Below are 20273 nucleotides of genomic sequence, written 5' to 3' on the forward strand. Positions count from 1 at the left end.
AGCAAATGGTTGTCCCTTCATGATGCACTTTTTCTAACGTTTAAAGAAAACTGAGCAAATTTCAAGATGATTATTCAGTAGGATTCTAAGATCTCACTAAATCACTTCTGTAGCATGGAAGAATGGCAGTCACAGGAACCTGATAACAAGGAAAGACTGAGCTCAGAGCAGTTTTGTAATACAAAACTAATTCCTTTTATTTCTCTGTGCTCTGCCCAGCCAAAGTACCACGTATTACCTGCCAAACCATTGGCAGTAACAAAGAGGAAATCACCACCTAGATGCATTGTACATTCAGTGCCCCAACGATACATGACCATGGGCTCTGCAGAGAGCATCATGGGTCAGCTCAGAAGAATGGGGACTATCGATTTACTTTAAGTAACTCTTACTTATAAAGGTCCTGGATTTATCTCTGAGATAGGGTATCTCCTCTCACTTTAAGACACACAGGATGGATGTTCATTGAAATAAGCCTTGGAAAGAACATTTTTATGGAAACTCTCACAATTTTTTTAGGAGATGCATAAGTACTGTGATCGTCATTTTAAAGCCATTGTGACTAAGGCACAGAGTAATGAAGTAACTTTATTGAGGTCATTGAGCAAGCCATGTGTCCTGGTTCCAGCCAGGACAGGGTTAATTTTTGCAGTAGACAGGAAGGGGCATGTCCAGGACACAGTGGTTACTCTATAACAACTCACATCACTGCCAGGGGCAGGGGAAAGGGATGCTCTTCCAGGGAAGAAGGGCCCAGAAAATGTGTCAGAGGGAGCTGTCTGGTATTGCCTATTACGGGGGAAGGGGTGGTTGGGGATTGGGGGTGTGGTCTCTGTGCGAATCATTTCTTTTCTTATACCCTCTATCATCAGTATTGTTGCTGTTACTGTTCAGTTTCTTATCTCATTGCTGTTCTCAGTAAATTGCTCTTATCTCGACCCATGATCTTTGCTTTTCCTGCCTCAAATTGGAGGGGGGAGAGGGAGTGGCACATGGTTTTAATGGGAGAATTGACTGGAGAATACCATTCCTAAACCAAGACAGCCATAATTGGTGCCCAGTGTGAGGCATGAAGGGTTGAGATACAACAGATCTGCCCAGAGCGGGCTGGAAACAAATTTGATTTGTTGTATTAGGTCCAGAGCCAGTGGTCACCATGTTGCTGGGGCTGTTCAAATGGCTGTGTATATATAACTGTGCATATGTTCCCATATGTGGTCCTCATGATGACCTTTTTCAGAGCACGGAGAGGAATCAGGATTGCTTTGTTGCTGCGCTATGGGGTATCAGTTCATGACATGGTAAGATAAAGGGCAATGAGGGTAATTTGGGATGTGTATTCAGCATTGCTCTCCTATCCTTACTCAGGCACTAGCTCTGGGAGTCCATTAACAATCAAACCCAGTCTGTGGGAAGAACAGGGGGGATGACTTTCCCCAGCTTTTCACCTCCTTTTTCTCCTTCAGACCTGTTAAAACAGCTTTTGAGAATTAAGAATTCCTGCTGGATGTTAAGGAAAGCATGTTCTGGTTGCTAAGTCTGCCGTATCTCCTCAGTGCAGTCTACACCATGTTTAGAGTCAGGACAGAGATTTCTAGGGAGGTCATTCAGAGATCTGCCCTGAGGGTGGATACTCATGAGTGGCATAGAATGTGGGAGAGAATGGGGCAGTTTCGGGGAAAATTCTATGCTCCAATAGTTTGGCAGTTCAACCCTGAACAAACAGCGGACCCTGTTTAAAGTGACAGAATATTTGCAAGGAGAATGCTGTGGCAACTCCAGACAGGAACAATTTATTGCAGTGTGCTGGGCCTGGCTACTCGTTACTGGACACAGTTCAATACTAGACAGCACCTTCCAGGGGAGGAGCAGGAAAGCAGACCTACAGGCACTGTGGCAGCTGAACCAGGGGAACAACCCATTCCAGTAGCAGTAGCCCCTATACAGAAGAAATTCAAGATCGAATCAGTTCGTTTAATGAGGGATGAAGAGGCAGCAGGGCCCGCAGAACAGGAGGAAGAGGGAGGGCCAGAGATAACCACCTGATCCCTATCTCTGGCTGAGCTGCGAGATATGCAAAAGATTTCAGCTACCAGTCATGTGAGCCCCATGTGACCTAGATGCTCCAATGCTGGGATATCAGGGCCCATGATACGAAACTAGATAGTAGTGAAACCAAGCAGCTGGGATCCCTGCCCTGCGTTGTGGGCATTGGCAAGGGGATTGGGAAAAGGACAGAAACTCTCAGCCTCTGGAGGCAACTCCTGTCAAGTGTGAGGGAAAGGTATTCTCTCAAGGATGATCTAGTAGCATGTCCAAGCAGGTGGAATGCCACGGAGAAAGGTATCCAGTACCTGAGAGAATTAGCTGAGCTGGAGGTGATCTACAGGGATTCAAATAATGAGCAGTTCCCTGTAGATCCTGATGAGGTCCAGTGTACACAATCCAAGTGGTAGAAGTTTGTACAGAGTGCGCCATCATCGTACGCCAACTCACTGGCATTGATGTCAATAAAACAAGAACAAACAGTGCTTCAGGTGACTACCTGACTCTCCAACCTGAAGATCATCTCTTTTCCTCCCTACTGACTTGTGTCATGGCTGTGGAAAGACTGTCCAAGACTGTGGCCACATTCAAGACTTGAGTAAGCTAGAGAGGAAACATTCCATGCCCCACCAGTATGGACCAGAGTCTGCTGCAGGGAGCAAGCACTTCTGCTGCTTGAGAGACAGGGTACACAGCACAAGGCTACCTGTGGTTTTATCTGCATGACCATGGAGAGGACAAGAGGAAGTAGGATGAAAAACCCACTTCTGCCCTAGCAGCACAGATATGTGAGTTGAGAGGAAGAACAACCACCATAGGAAATTCTTCAAGGATAAATGCCACTCCAGTTCTGGTGGGCAAGTCCTCAGATAGAATAGACAGGCTGATGTTACTTCTGATTCTCTTGAAGGGACCTCAAGTTTGTATTTACAAGAAGTGAGCAACAAGTACTTTGATCAGAACTAGAGGGGCCCTGCCACGTGGAGGAAAGGGACAATTGGATCTACTGGACTGGGTGGATCCCATGACCTGGCACACAAGACCTACAAGAGTATAAGGCTTTTGTTGACACCAGCATACAATGTACTCTGATGCCACCAAGATATGCAGGAGCAGAATCTAATCCTATCTCTGGGTGACAGGCATCCCAACAGCTGACTGTACCAGAAGCTGAAGTGAGCCTGACTGGGAACAAATGGCAAACACACATCCTTGTGACTGGCCCAGAGGCCCCATGCCTCCTTGGCATAGATTACCTCAGGAGAGGGTATTCCAAGGACCCAAAAGAGCATCATTGGGCTTTCGGGATAACTGCTGTGGAGACAGAAGAAATTAGACAGCTGAATACCTTTCCTGGTCTCTCAGAGGGCTCTGTTCTTTCCGTGTTAGCAGTCCTGAGTGGGCTTGAATGGGAAACCCCAATTGCCGGGGGATTTTGGAAACCATCACTAACTGGCCCAAAGGCAAAAAATTTGAATTTTCAGGTAGAAAATGTCCTGGTTCCAGCAAGGACAGGGTTAATTTTTGTAGTAGCCAGGAGGGGAGATGGCCAGGACACAGACATTATTCTATATCACCTCATGTCATGAAGACTCTCACTGGGAAGACGGAGTGCCTTCTGGTCCAGAAAATGTGTTGGAGGGAGCCATCCAGTATTGTCCACTACTGGGGGGGGAAGGATGGTCTGTTATTGGGTGTGGTGTTGTGCGTGTTTTTCTCCTGAATTGTTTCTTTTCCTATACCCTCTGTTGTTAGTATTTTTGCTGTTGCTGTTCGTTTTCTTATCTCATTGCTGTTCCCAGTAATTTACTTTTCTCTGAACCTGTGATCTTTACCTTTGTGGCTCTAGTTGGAGGGGGGAGGGAGAGCTGCACGTGGTTTTAGTCAGAGGACTAAACTGGAGAATACCACCTCTAAACCACGACACCATGACAGAAGGAAAAACTGCAGAAGTCAGAGGCGCTGGATCCACGCTGCATCTTGGAGCCTGTGCTACCTCACTGATGGCCCTTCCTGCTCTTTTCTCCTGCTCAGAGATGTCAAATTCTTCTCTTTTCTGTTGGAGAAGTTTTAGAAACTAATATCTACTGTACTTTAAGAAAAAAATACCACTTTTACTTAGGAACAGCAAACTAACATTTACACAATCAAAAAATTAAGATTAATTTTAAATAACTAAAATAGTATCCTTTGACACTTCTTTATGATGATAATTTTAATTCACATGACAGGTTAGGTTACAGTATTTGTATATTAGAAGACAGACATGCAATATAAAATATAAACAAACTTCCTGTAATTTCAGTATTAGGCAGAATAAATGAAATAACCTTTTTTAAAATTATATTGAGTATCATACTAATGCAAAGAACTTTGAAACAAAACTGCTTTAGAAGTCAGTCAGGTGAACACAACAATGCAATTCAAATACTTGCTCTTTGGCTACAGCTAAGCATTTAAGTTGTCCAAAAAAACTGAACAAAGAGAACAACATAATCTTATTACAACTTTGTTGAGAGAGTTATCTGCAAATGCAATAAGAATAACCAAAGCTATATTATGCATTAATGTTTTTGCTTGCTCTATATCCCATAACACATAGAAAAAAAAAGAAGAGGCTTGAAAATATTTTGTCTGCTAAAATACAGACAAAACTCAGAAGTTTAATGGTTCATTTTTTTTTATTCCTTAAAGGAATCTAAAGAGAACAGTGAATTTTGTTTTAGCAATATAAGCTGGGGGACATCTGTGTTATTTTGAATACTTCAAAATAATACTTAGAGTATTCACCTGTACTTGTGTGGAACCCTGGCAACACCCTTCATAAAGAAATAAATTGAGAAGGCGATTAAGAACAGTTGGAGTTATTCTGGCAAAAGCAATTTTTTACAATTCTCTAAGGATTCTGATTATTTTAGTAATGATGTTTCCCTCGCCCATCTCTCTCACTAAGTCTTTTGTGCTCCTCTTTTGCATCTAAACAGCAATTGTGCACAAACTGTTGAATATTTAAAATAGAAAAATGCTACTCAGTCTTTAAAATATGTGGCCAATCATTATTTTGGTATTCACTGCAGTTAATCGTGATGCATTTATTAATGTGTAAATATCAGACATTTCCTTTGGCATTCCACTCTCCGTTTGCAATTCATTAACATATTGTTATTTTAAAATATTAGTATCTGGGAAGACACCAGATTTTCACTGGATTGGTCTCACATTTGAAAAAGCATTTTTATATTCTGAATGCATCAAAACAGCAGAATCTCCAGGCAGATACTAAGTGGGATTCACTGAAACACAATGTTAGTTCTAATGGATGGATGATTGTGTTTGGTCTTTTGAAACTTTGAAGTATAGGTAAGTCTTGATCACACAAATTAATAAATCCTAAAGCTGGAGTTAACAATAACCATTACACCCAAATTCTGCAGCTTAGCCCAGCCAATTTTTCAAAAGGTCAGGTTGTGAACTGGAGAAGATCAGGGAGGTCCACCGCATAGCTTTGTTGCCAGGCATCTCTCGTCTGGATTGTTGCAGGCATTTATTAGTATTCGTCAGCAGACTCAACAAAGCAAACAAGAAATTCAAGCACGAATAATAAAATGAAATGCTGCTATATAACCCTTTGTCATTCAGCAAATATGGGACTTTTTAGCTACATTGTTCCTAAACCTGGGTTACTACTTTAATTTTTCTCCACAGTGCTGACTGAATGAGTATGCATGTGTGTTAAATGCAGAGCTCCCTTAACAACTGCAGGACTGCCATTTAATCTGTTGGTAGATGGACCATTTCCTGTGGGAACTCTAGCTATGATTTCCAGATCCACCAAATAAATCTCAGATTAAGATTCCAAATGAAACCTGCCTTTGGCAGATAAAAAATGTCAAGATGGATATAAACAGTAAAATTATAAATTATCTAGGTGTTGCACGATGACTTGATGTGCATTTTTTGTTTACACTTTCCCTGATATCACAACTATACAAGGCATTCATCAAATGTCACACTTTCATAATACTGGAGGCATCATTAAAACTGTTTGGCTAAGGACCTTGAAGTGTTTAAGCAGTAGCTCAAAAGTATATTTGTGCAAAGTAGAAGAATAAATTTACATATCAGCAGCAGCTCATAAGGGATGGGTAAATATTCTGTTTATCTCTCATTGTAATTCAGGTTAGTTTAAATACAGGGTTTCAGGATATCATTACAGCCTATATGGAGTCATTACATAATTTCCAAACATAGTGTCTGCTGGAGTTTTACTAAGCATGCTGTGTTTATGTTTTCTAAACCAACTAAAAACAAAGTAAACCCTCCCACCCCATTTGTCTTTTGCTATTGTCATATCAGACAATTGCTTTTCACATATAACCCCTTCCATTATCTAAATCTTAATGATCCAGAACTCCCTTTTATCTAGGCAGGGTCATGTTTCCCAATGCCCATTAATTATAGTGAAAATTCTCTTATCCAAATGTACTCAACCTCCCCTACCACACACAAACAACTAAGGCTTTACTGAATTAACAGTTCTAAACAAAATCCCAAGAAACTACAGCTTTAGAAGTAAAGAAAAATATTGTAATTTTAAGTGTCCAACATAAAAGAAAGATCACTCTGCATAAAGTAGCCATAAGACAATTTGCCCACACACCCTTTACTCCAGTAATGGTCTGCTAATAATTTTTTTATATTTTTGCTCTGAACTTAGGCCTCATTCTAGATGTTCTAAAAATAGAAGTAATGAAGGTTTCTAAAGAAGAAAATAACCAAATTCCTCTTGCACTTGTGCAAGGTCTTCTAAAGCTCCTTCTGAAGCACTACTTAAAAATTACTGTGGTAGTAAGTGCTGTTCTCTCTGAAGTACATTTCAAGACATTCTGAAATTAGCTGCACTCATACTTTACATGATTAAGATTCAAAGAGCAATACTTCAAGGTGTGCATTCTCCCCATCCTTAGTGCTTGCAGCACTCAGTGCAGATAAGGCACTACACGTTTTGAGCGTACCATAAAGGGTTGAACAAAACCATATTCACAATGCTGCAGTGAGTCAGGCAAATACTGGGTATCTAGCTGTGCTTCTGATGAGGAGTCTTTCTGCATGCAGTCTGGCTAAAAATGTGCCGTATTCTACTACTCAAAATGTACAAGGAAAGAAATGGGATGGAAAAAGGAGAGATGAGAATTTATATGCATGAAGAGGTAATTATATTTACAGGAAAGACCAAGCAGTATTTGGTGATTTTTCAGTTACCATTATCTCATTCTTATCTTCTAAGTTATGTCACACTATTCCTTCTTCTTCCATGGAAGATGTTTTCTTCATCTTCCACTCTTAGTGTGGCTCAACAGTTACTAGCCACTTTTCCTAGGTTTTACTCATGAAAGTTCATCCTCTCAGCCTCTTTTCAGCCTTTTACATCATTCAGAGAAACCTGCAACTACATTTGGCAGTTTGCAAGGGGATCTCTGACAGCACACAGTGAGTTTGATGCTGAAAGCACAGCACACATTGAAGACACTGATCAGTTGAGCCACATGGGTGTAGAGGATGCTGCCTCTCTGCATATCATGTAGCTTTTTCTGCATACAAACCACCCTTGCAATATCCAGGCCTTCTTTCTTTCCCAAGTAAACAGCACTTTGTTGCTAAAAGATGGTAGGAGAGGGAGACCAGGCTCACAGTATCTCCTGTTGAGGCATGTAAAAGAAGAAAAAGACTTCACTATGACAAGTATGCTTAATTCTGCCTCTGCTACAGCCTTGAAAGAGGGGCTTTAGATTTACTTTAGAGTGTTTACAGTTGTAGTGGGTATATTCTGGAGAAACAGGCAGCAGCACCTTTACCATTAGCTGCTTTTTGACCCAACTAGAGCATTAGATGAAAAAACCTTTACAATGCCATATTACTCTCAAGGCTTTCTTTACTCATTCATCTTTGTGTGTGTCAAACTCACACAATAGAAATTCCAGACAAAAAAGCCCTTGTAATTACTATTGCAAAAAAAATTCCACAAAAAATACCTTAAAACCATTATGCAACTAGAAGAGTTTTCTACTTCTAATGAGATAGTCAAAGGTAGCACAAAAAGATGATTCATTTTACATAACCTATGCATATAACTACATTACCTCAATTACCATGAATGTAAAAAAACCCAAAAACCCCCAACTCACCACCAGATAAAACACACCCTTTTTAAATTTCCCTGCACAAGCTGGTTCTGCAGTTCAGTTCCAATCTACATTATCACATCTCTTTAAAGCTAGTCTCCTCTAAACTAGTTTCTAGACACGCAATTTTAAAGTACATTTACAAGCTGCAAGCATTCTTTTGAAGTTACATGGAAAGTGTCTATATGGATCATAACTAAGAGTTGCCATCAAATTCTTAGAAGTGAAATTGGTTCACTGACTTATACTTCAATATATGCTTCAAGTAATGGCTTAGCAATATATATATATATATATTTATTTCTATGCTTGAAAAACATAATAACCACCTTTTAAGAAAGCAAACAACTTTGCCCTTAAAAATAATCAATCTATTAACTTGTCTTAGGAATTTAAAAATAATAATTATACAATGCTTTTTATTCTGGAGTCAGCAAAACTCTATTTTTGTTGTCAAAACAGATCAAACAGTACTTGAAATTCTCAGATTTGTAATTTCTCCCCTGTCCTTAAAGCATGGATGCTCATAAATGTGACATAAGCAAAAAAATTACAACAGTTAAAGACTATATAATACAGAAGTATAGCTGCACCTATTAAAACATGGTACATCATATGAATTGAGTAAGACACAAATTTAAGTCCAGCATTTGCACACTCACCACTTTCCTATCCTGGTAACTCTTCTGAAAAACTGCCATATCAAGCCCTAAATGTATATATAAATAGAGAAACCACCCAATTTCAGGTTCCCTCTTGTGTTTTCATGGTATTAATGTTTTCATAGTTTCCATCATGCATGGAAACCCTGCTGCACTAGCAACTCTACCCCGATGCAATGTGCTTCCCCACACCCACCATCACTGCAATGCGAAGACATGCACCTATTTGCCAATACAAGTTTATTTTTATAATTGAATGCTATTCTAGGCTTTCTACCTTGGATCCTGAATATTTTTCATTTTCAAGTGACATAGTCCTTACTGGTCTGCTGCCAATGTTCCTGGTACATTCTCTCAAGTATCCTTCGACAGATATGAAAAAAGGCAGTAACCTTCTATTAAAAACTAAGTGCTGTGGAGAAAGAGTACATTTAAACTAGACACAAACACAGAATAACAAGCTTTGCACACAGACTGTTCTTTAATTCTTCCTAATAGAACAGAACAGAGACAAAGTCTTCAACACACAGAGAGATACCATACTCCAAACAACTTGGAAAGTTAAAAAGAAAATCTCACCTATCAAACACTTCAGATATACTCCTCTTAAACACTACCTTTCTTTCAAGTATTTTATTTTATAACATCTATTAACAGGTTACACATTATCCCACATAACCGCCATAAACCTACCACTTCACTGTATCTAATGTTTTTTCTATTTTTTAAAATTCTCTTTGCTTGACTGAATTTTCATCTAGTCAGATGAATTTAATCTCATATTTGCTTTACCATCCTTATTTGTTGACAAATAATATAATCTCCAATATTTCAGTATGCTATTAAAAAAATTTGCATAAATCATTATAGGGTTATTCTAAACCCAGTTTTTAAACTTCCAGATTACAAGAAAGAAACATCTAAATACAATACAGTACCAGCTGCACAAAGGAAAGATACGAAGATGACAGAGCAAGCAGAACACAAAATGGTACACTCTTCAACATACACATTTACACAGAAAATGAAAAGTTGCTGTGATTAAGTAATACAATGGGAAAATGCACCAGAAAATCTACCAAGGACACATATTGAATATTATGTTGCTGAAATTGACCTATTATCTTTATGATAAGTGAATGTAATTTAGCTGTTAATACCCCAAAAAAATTCTAATTCCTCATCCAAACCAGTATGATGACAGATTTACCCATAACCCCTTTTTCGAACTTTCCTAGAAGCAAAAGCACAAAGAATTACATGTCTTTTTAATGATTATGCTAAAGAAAAGTGTATAAATTTTACTTTTGTTTATATAACAACTTCCATTGGATACATGAATACGTAAGTGTTAGCTTGGAAGAAACAGCTGTCTTAACAGCACAAAATATTGACCTAATGCATCAGAAAAATAATACATATGAAACTCAGTAACTACTCAGTTTTAAAAATACCTCTGAGCAGCAGCAGAACATAACTTCTTGCAATTAGACAGAAAATATTTCACAGAGAATCAGTTTCATTTGCCTACTTTGGAAAACTTAACCTTTTGAACCATTCTTAGGGTATGCTGACCCCTAAAGGTCTAAAAATACTAAACCTGATTAAGCCATTACAGGTTTAAACTGCCAGAATACAATTCTCCACTAACTTACACCACCCTGTTTTTGTTTACAGAGTATATGACTCAAAAACTTTTGAACTTCACTCAGAAACAGCTCAAAATTCCATAAATTAAAAGAGGTCTGCAAGTATTTTATTTTACAGAACAGTATAGGTAGAAATACCTTTACATATGAAAGAAAAGCATAATCTACAAAACGAAGCATTTCTTCTTTCTTCTAAACAGACTCTCCACAAGAAACTTGACATTTTTTATCTTTTGGGAGAGAATACATTGTATAAAACTCAAAAATAGGAAATATACAAGAAGCTATGAGGCTCTGATATAGAGGGAAATTTTTATGTTGACAAACCTATTCCATTTTGAATTTTTTAATCTACACATAGTGACTAACTAGCAAAAATTCACCCTAAATTGAAGGTCTCTTTTTTGTCTTTCCCTTTCTTCCTTCTACATATTACAATTTAGTCACAAGCCACTTTCTGACAATTCTCTTCTACAAAGTCAGTCAGTCATGTAATGTACTCTCAAATTCAGTGGATTTTTTTCCCCCTTCAGTTTCTGTCATGAAACATAGAAGAATGTATCTGAGAGCAATTGTGTCTGATCAACCAAATACAAATACAAAAAGATACTTGCATCCTGATGAAGATGAAAACTCCATCAACTGGGGAAGCTCCAAGTTGACCAAGGCCACCTTTCCCTCCAAGCCTTACCTTACTGTCTAAATTCAGTTGAGCTACTAATGAGAAACTCATTAATATTAGTAGATGGCTTAATCATACCCTAGCCAGTGAACAGCCAAGAAAATTACTTGAAGACAGACTTTCAGATTTGTTGTTAACAATTAAAAAAAAAAGGTTGGAAAATAAAGTGCAATGTACAAACTAAGAATTTAAACAAGACTTCCGAAAGTTATACAAAAACCTTTTCAATAATCCAGAAAATAAAGGTGAAGCTTTATATTTATGTAGCTGCTCTCCTGTTACTCCAAGTACTTTTAAGGCACAGATGTGGTTGTGGTTTTTTTTTTCTTTTCTTCCAAAGTCAGTCATATATCAGCAAGAACAAACACACTCCAGTCACTGCCTAGCACTGGTGCAACACCTGAGGTTCCTTATTAATATCTTTAAAGTCCCTACCTTTCGACCAGTTCTCCATTTGTTCTTCTGAACTTGTTTGGTCTGGCACTAAGTCCAGTTTTTGCTTGAAGATTTCAGAGCTAAAATAAAACAAACTCTAGATAAATAAACTTGAAACAATATAATACACGTATACTTTGCCTTCATTTGACAGAAAATTTACAAGACAAATAATTTTAAGTATTTATAACATGGCAATGAAGTCTGCATATTTTAACAGTCAGTGAAAAATTGTATTTCTCAGTAAAATATTTTTTCTTCTCTCATCTAATTTTTATAATTGTTTGGTTCAGATTTCTGTTGCATGTAATGCCTTTGTTGAAATATTTATTAGTTTGTTTTTTTCTTCTAGAGTCTGGTCTTGGAAGTACACGTTACTGTGCACAGCCAAAATCACACCAAGCAGTCCTGCTACAGGCAACAACACTGCTCACTATGGCAGTTATTACAGATGGTGGCATGTGCTTCACTTTACAGCATTCTTTCTCTTGCTTTAATTTCCTAGATAACATACAGGTAAAGTGGCCAATGGCCACTCCAACTCTGAATTTGCAGGTCTTTCTAAACAGCTAAATAATGCATCCTAATATTTGCGTATATATTGCTTCAGATCAACTATGTTAATGACATAGTTGCAATATTTCCTATAATCAAAGATCTTCAAGAAATAACCCTCAATAAGACCTACAGTAAAATGTTATGCCTACCAGGAATCATTTGGGGTGTTAAAATATATGCTCCCTTATGTGTTAAAACTTCAATTATACTCTGTATCCTTTAAAACTTCAATTATACTCTGTATTGCAAGGACATCTAAATAAGTCTGTAATCTTGGTAACATAGTAAGCTTACCACAAATTTTATTACTTACTCAAGCACCTTTTTAAAAAGCATTGTACATAGGACAATTTTTATCTTTAACTACACATTTGTGCTTATTCTGTATGTTGTCCCTGAAATATATATTTATATATATTTTTTTTTTATTTATTAAAAAGATACAACATGTGCCTTGAAGATACAGTGGCTGGATTATGAAAACACCCAGAGCGTTGTCATTGTGCTAAAAAATATAAGATTAAAAAAAATTAAGTACATATTTTACAATTCAAGCAAATTACACCAAGACACATATCCTAAATAATAAAGCAGCAGAAGAAATTATTTCCCCATACAACACCAAAAAAGCAGATGATTTCATTTTTATCTTTTAAATTATTTTAAAAATTAATTGTATAAACACTTAATATTCAACACTAACATGTACATCAAACATTCAAGAAATACATATTTAGCTTATATTTGTTGTTGACTATAAATCTGCATGAAAAAAAATGCATAGGATTTGATGTGCTTAGGTCTTAACAAAAAATAACAAGTTCACCTCATATCGCAGAACACTGAGTCCCTTACAAGAATCCCTCAAATGAAGCTGTATGCTTCTTCTTCAATTCTGTGTAACTGTGTTGATTTGAAGTTGGCAATCTTTTCCTAAGTTCCTCATTTACTTTTGGATTAGCTGAAAATATAGAGGGTTATTAATATCAAGAAATAGGTTTCTGTCAATGAAGCCATTTCCCTACATATTGCACAAAAAGGTTCATAATAATTGCAGTATTTTAATAAGATATTCATATAGCAAGACACGAAGAAAATATGGTATTTAATAACCTCTGGAGTATTTTAAAACATGTCTTAGGGCCCTAATGTGTCTAGTAATATACTATTTAAAACCATAATTTTATCCCTCCACAATATACAGTCATTCTTCCTCGCCATTTACCCAGCTAATGAATGCCAGCAATTAGTAAAATGTAATCCCATTGCACAATCATTTTAATGCTTTTAGCACTCAGAAAAGTAAACACCAAATTAATACTGCTCAAGCCATATCAGATCCTAGTTGGAAGCAAGCAATTATAGTTCAGCTCCTCAGGTGTAATTAAATGATTGGAATGATTTAGTTCCATAAATGCAAGTTAATTCATAAGCAAGCAACAAATATACTGGGAGTAATTACAAGAAACATTGACAGTCTAAGCAGGGCATGTGCCTTCCTGCACCTGCTATAGGAAAATGCTGCCCTCTCCCGGAAATAATAGACTATGGCACAGGAAAAATCTATGGCCGAAGTCAAGAGGATCATTTTACAGGCTTTGTCTTCATAGTTGAAATAGGTTCTGCTAATTAATAGGAATTTTCTGGTTTAAACATAGGGAAAATTTAAAAAAAAAGTTGATATCAGATTAATATCACCTATCAATCAAAGTAAAATGGAAAGACTTTTGGGGCTCCCTAGGGTGTGCCAATTAATTTCCCCACAATTCGAAAAAAAGTTAGGATACAGAACAACAAAATATTCCAGACACTAAGTATTTCAGCTGGTTGCTCTGAACACAGATGCTGCAATAGGTAGCTGACTTGTGCACAAAACTTACTTGTCGTTCAAGATGTACCTTTACAGAAGGTACCTTTGATTTAGAATCAAAACTTACTGAGCCATCATTATTCAGTGAGTGTTAAACGTCGCCATATCAACGATCAGAAGTGGCCATTAAGGTTTTCACACAAGGAATCATCAGAAAAATTGAACACAATTATTCTAAATCCTTATTTTCATTTGAAAACAATCTGTTAATAATCAGTGTAAAAATGAGAGGAAATTAAAGCTGGAGATTAAAATAAAGTGTACTGGCAGACTGAGACAAAACCGAAAATACAAAATGAAACCATAACCCAAACACTAGAGATAATTTAAAATCCAATTTCCTTATTCACTACCTATTTATTCAACCTGTACTAGTGTAAAACTACTTGGACATCATGAAAGAAAGTGAAAATAAAAAAGAAATTGTCCCTATAGGTTGAATATAAAATGAAACAGTCTCATAAAATTCATAGTTAAGTACAATAATGAAAGAACTCTCAGAACTAACTGGTTTGCCATCCACAGAAATAAAAATGCTTCCCAATGCTGCATATAGCAGCATGGGAGAAAAATCACACACTGTGTTCAGTATATATCTGTTTTCCACACAGAGAAACTGTAGGAAAGCTTGAATTCAAAAGCACCTGATCAGTGTAAAAGCCTTAAAATTGTTCTTCACCAATAGCACTTTGGCATAAAAATATTTATTTGTTCCAGATCTTGGTGTATTTCAAAACAAACCCAAGCTGTACACAAACACCTTTGCTCTGTTACTTTACTTACTGTGGAAAAGAAAAAAATTATTTTAAGAAGTTGTATTATTAAAAGTTTAAAATGTACTGCACATTTGCTTTGCCCTTTGATGTCACAGTCCTATTTTTCTATTCAAATCTTGTACACTGTAAGTTAATTGCTTTTGGAAACTACTTATTATTCATGTAAAAATTAATGTGCCAATGTGTTTAAATCCTTTTAAATGACCATTCATGCATCTTTCTTCTTTAAGTACCAATGAAATCTGTCAAAGATATCAATGCAAGATGGTCTTAGACGAAGTTCTAATATAGATTTTTTCTGCTAACATAAGATTTTCATTTTCGTCAACTTTACTTAAATTCCATTAATTTTTTAAGCTGCTTTTAATAAATTCACAAGTAAAAAATTTTAGGCTCCATAGTCTGTCATTTGTGTTCCAGCTGACTTTATGAATATTAATAACAGTGTTATCCTGATTAAATAGGCTTCATATAAAATCCCTGTGAATCCTATAGCTCAGACATCTCATTTTTCCAACTCTTTATGAATTTGGATTCAGACATTAAACTGGAAAAAACCTTAAAAAACAGATTCAGTGGTACATTGGTGTACCCTTAAGCAAAAAAATAGATGTTCTAATGATTCAAATAATTAAAATTGATAGGACCACATATTGAGATTTCAGGCTTTCTGTACACATGCAACATATTTTAACTCTAATGAAAACATCAACACTTCACAGACAAGGGATTAAGAATCTATTATAAAATAATAATACCTGTCCTAATGCTTACCTTAAACAAACAGATGATATAATCTTAAATCTTCATGTATTAAGTGCTGATTTGGAGAAGTATTTTCCAAAGAGAAAGAAATTAGTGGATGCTTAATTGCATAAGCATACACATGAAATACACGAACATTCTAATTTACCATAGGAGCCCAGTGAAAAACAGCATTAACTATTAAATGGCTCATGCTTCTCATACTTCAGGAAAAGCAACCTTTTTCTTAAGAATGTCAAATTGAAGCACACAGGAAATACTAACATTATCCTATGAGACTCATGCAGTCCTAGTTTCAAACTGTTAACTTCTTTCCATGCTTATATGTTTGAATTATTTACATCTGTAACAGACAAAAATGGAAGATTAAGCTCACTGCACTGCCCTCACTTTTTATACAGTGCTAACTGGAATGACTTTCCTCATCCATTCAAGGAAACATTCTGCAAAAACACCATTAAAATACTTTACCTTTCAGTACCTTGGAATATGAATGGATTTTAAGAGAAAAAAAAGATCTAAACAAAATAATGGCTTATTCAAAAGGATGGCATACCAATCCTGGTTCTAATTATTCATCAACACAAACACTTCACAGGAATTAAATAAAAACAAGAGGTATATAAAAGTAACATACATCTGCAAGATAGAAAGCATACAGTGCTTTACATGTGCAGTTCCAAATGGCTTTTATTACAGCTGTAGCAGTATTCCCTCTCTCTGAGGTAAAAAACCCAACCTCTTGAGTGTCTACAGAATAACTACTATACAAAGGAGCACCCCACTATAACCCCAACCCCACAAGAGCACCACAGTAATGCTAACATCAATGCTTTCTCTCCATGGGCAGGACTGAGAAGTCTGTCTTCTAAGTTGGAGTTCAGTTACTGACTCCCCTCCTCAGGAACAGAAAGACTGTTGGGACCACTCCATATGGTGACCCAGTGACTGCAAACCCCCATTCCTTGGTCTTGCCTTGACAGGTTTTGAAGTCAACCACTGAATCATGGCCTTAGCTGCTGTGACAGGATGCAAATGTTTGCTGCTCTCGATGGAATTCACCCATTCTTCACAAAAAGTCCTTCAGTCCTGGAAGAGTTTTTCCACACAGAAGGCACCTGCCCCACCTCTGGTGGAACAAGACACCAATTCCCACTACCCCTGGGAACAGCACTGAATCAGTTTTTGTCCCCCTTAAAGATGCAGTTAACCATTGCCATTGACAGTGCAGGGATGAAGTACCATATAGTTTATGAAGAGGGAAACAGAGAATGAATTTTAGCATTATTTCCATAAGATTAATTAGATTGGCAGGATCTTCTAAAATATCCTGAAACGTTTTGCCTTGGGGCATGCTAAACTAAAAACCTTAACTTAGGAGGGTACGCTACATAAAAACCAGTTACTGTCTCAAAGCCTTTCCCCAGGGAACAAACAGTTTTCTTAGCCCAGGTGGATGTCAAGTTTTGATTCAAAGATACACTCCTCCAAAAAGAGTCACATTTCCTCCTTATCTTAAGAAAGTTTATGGCATATCAGAAATCTAAGGAAATTTAAAGTCAGTTAAAACTAGCTTTGGACAGTTACAAAACACTAGTCAAAGGATAACAGAAATAGCCAATTCAAGTACTTCTTACAAGTGGAATAATACTCATCTGTTAGATACTTAAAAGCTGTGAAATGAAACATACATTGATTACAAAGGTACTTATTTTATTGTATTGTATTCTATTACTTTTATATGTTTTTAAATACAAGTAGTTCATGCAAAATATTCTATTTCTTTCAAAAAGAATATAAAACATAGACAAGTGGATTAATAAGTGGATGAATGCAGCGTGAGTAGTACTTCAAATTTATAACTCTCACATTGCTAAAAAGACTTAAAGATTTTGGTTAATAAAAGTAACTTCATTACCTGGAAGCTTGATAAAAACATTTACCCAGAGAGCAAAGTGAAGCAATAATCCCTGGCTTTTCTTTCCTGCTGATTCTTGACCCAAAAGGAGATAAGACATATGCAGTTGGTTTCTACTAACCTGCATAAATCAGAAAAGACATGAAGAAATGGGGCTCAGATATTTTTCCCTTGTTGCTGCAGCAGTTTCTTCATATTCTCACTACAAAATTTGCATCTGGTGCTTTTAATGATGGCATACCGTAAGCCAAAGAGCACTTATTCTCTTTGTCATGCTTTTGACAAACACACAAGAGGAGGCATAAAAATGCATAAAACCAACTGGTTTACAATAGGTTTCACTTATTCCTAAATTAAACTTAATTGGATAAGGGACATGTACTTTCATCTTTATTTTTTCTCCCTAACTTGAACTCAGTGTCTTCAAGGCTCAATTCTCTCTCTGTGCATCAGGAAATGTTTATATGGATATCAGCTCACCAACAGCCCCCTATCTCTCCTGCCCTCTGATATATTCTCTTTCACATTAACAATCTCTATTTGTATTTTAGTTACTGAACAATCTTCAGCCTGCTCTGTTGTCTTCTTTCCCTGTTTTTAGCTGTCCTTTGTCCAATTCTTTTCTTTTTCCTTAGTTTTGTCTTCTCTTTGACAATACATGCCATTTCCTTTGCCCCCTGCCCACCATCTCTTTGAAACTTAAAGAAAACTGCAGAAAATCTTGTCAAAGACCGACTCTCCTTTTTTTGCAGCTTTTCTCATCTTGCTGCACTTTCTGTGAAGCAGCTTTCTTCTGTGACACTCTAACTAACATTATTTTCATTCTAATAATGAAACTAAGACACGCTTTGATCAGGTGTGAACAGGCAAATCATTTAGCCATCCTTCAGTTTTTTTGTAAACTCTTCACGGGCCTTAAAATTCAATATTATATATCACATTATATATTGTTATAGACAGCCGGATCTCCATTTCTAAACATTTTACAAGCAAACTGTGATTTCCATAGCCTTTACAGATAGGAACAAATATGTGCATTTTAAACAAGCTGTTGTCTTATCTGGAGCCAAAAGAATATTTAATAGAATATTTTAGTAGAATCAGCACTACATAGGGGTAAGGGCTACCTGTGTATTACATTCTGTTGACAGGATCATAGTCAGTAGACAAAGGGAAGTCATTAAACCCCTCTATTTGGCATATCTGAAAGTGCCGCATCCGGTCTGACCTGCTCCTGGATATCCTGAACTAAGTCCAGCAGGTGATTGAAGATGATGAGGGGTCTGCAGGACATGAGTTATGAGGAATTTGCAAGAGTTTGGTTAGTTGGTTTTAAGGAGAGAAGGCTACACAGGGATTTTATTGCATTTTAGCTGCCTTGGGAGCAAATATAGAGAAGACAGAGACAGATCCTTCTGACACAGACAAGTTGTAACACAGAAAACTCAGTGTTATGGGTAAGAGAAAATTTTTCACAGTAAGGAAGGTCACTGGAACAAGTTGCTTAGCAAGGTTACAGAATCTCTGTGGCTGGACATGGGCAAAACTCACCTGGATATATCAACCCAATCTAATTTTGGAGATTGCCCCATTCTGAACTGGATGACATGCACTTCCTGCCTACCTATTTTGTTATTCTAAGGACTGCAACAAAACAAACCCACCAGAACTAGAATTCCTGTAACAGAAAAAATACTAGGTTGCTTTTTGCTTTACAGGGTAGGTCAGTAGAGCCCCTGACCAACCAACAACCAAATAGCAGTGAGGCACAACCAAAGACCACCCATGCGGCAGACAGGCTAAATGCCAACAGGGAGTAAACAGTGCAACAGCAGCATCCACACAGCATTTTGAGCCCTACTGGTCCTGAGCACCTGATTTTTTTCAGTTTACTACATGACTGGATGATTTGGCACTGGGCCAAATGTCAAATATTGGTTTGCACACCACCCTTCAATAAACCAAAAATGGACCACTCATACAGTTATTTTACCTGTCTTTCTGAAAGTTTTGGCCTCAAGCCCCACAAAATCCATCCCTCCCCCAAACCTGAAAAAAAGTCACTGTGACTACAGAGCTCCAAAGCTAACTGTGGAAATGATTCAAGAAACATGAATCTACAGTGTTTATGTTTGCAAAATTCATTGTATAGTATATTCAATATATTAAAATTCCCAAATCCCCAAATCATCATTTCTTTTATCACAGAACTAAGTTGCTAGCCCACATTTTACCATAAAAGCAAAAATAAAATCACAAAACATTATATGCACATATAATGTGAAGTAGTAACTTAGAGCCAAATTCAAAAACCACTAGTACAAGTAATAGCATTAAGCAGAAATTATGTCTCCTGCCAAAAACATTTCAATTGTTTGGCTCCCTTTACAGAAAGAAGTAAGACTGAACAGGGACTCAGTGAAGAAAAGGAGGCAAAAAAACACACTGAGGCAGAGAAACTTGATTCATCCAGCCAACTCACATTTCTCAAGGTGCCTTCAAATAGCGCCATTTTCCCTGACAGCAAATGCAGTAAAAATAAAAAGCATAAAGGCTACAAACAGTGTGGATATTGGAGCCTGACCAAAAACTATCATGAGCACTGAACATGCAGAAGCCTGTCAGAAATGTGCCAACCTTTCAAGATCCAGTCCTGTACATGGGGACTGAGAGGGGCCTGTCGGTTTCCTGCAGAGAAACACAACCTCGCCAGTTATGTATCTGTCAGGC

At 37.1% G+C, this 20273-nt stretch overlaps 1 protein-coding gene across 5 annotated transcripts in view; it reads right to left on the minus strand.

The window, feature by feature from the left end:
• The window catches only part of MIPOL1 (mirror-image polydactyly 1), a 189868-nt gene that overhangs the window by 147608 nt on the left and 21987 nt on the right, over positions 1-20273 (minus strand). For 2 of the 5 annotated variants that reach the window (XM_039552714.1, XM_039552713.1), the window contains exons 2-4: positions 17544-17664; positions 13041-13175; positions 11657-11736 (exon numbers count right to left, since the gene is read on the minus strand). In XM_039552714.1, coding sequence (XP_039408648.1) covers positions 11657-11736; positions 13041-13045 — 85 coding nt within the window. In that variant the 5' untranslated portion in view covers positions 13046-13175; positions 17544-17664. Of the gene's footprint in view, positions 1-11656; positions 11737-13040; positions 13176-15634; positions 17497-17543; positions 18448-20273 lie in introns of those variants that run through there. The other 3 variants (XM_039552716.1, XM_039552715.1, XM_039552717.1) reach the window with 3 other exon arrangements.

The sequence above is a fragment of the Corvus cornix genome, chromosome 5, assembly GCF_000738735.6.
Source record: "Corvus cornix cornix isolate S_Up_H32 chromosome 5, ASM73873v5, whole genome shotgun sequence".
NCBI lineage: Eukaryota > Metazoa > Chordata > Aves > Passeriformes > Corvidae > Corvus > Corvus cornix.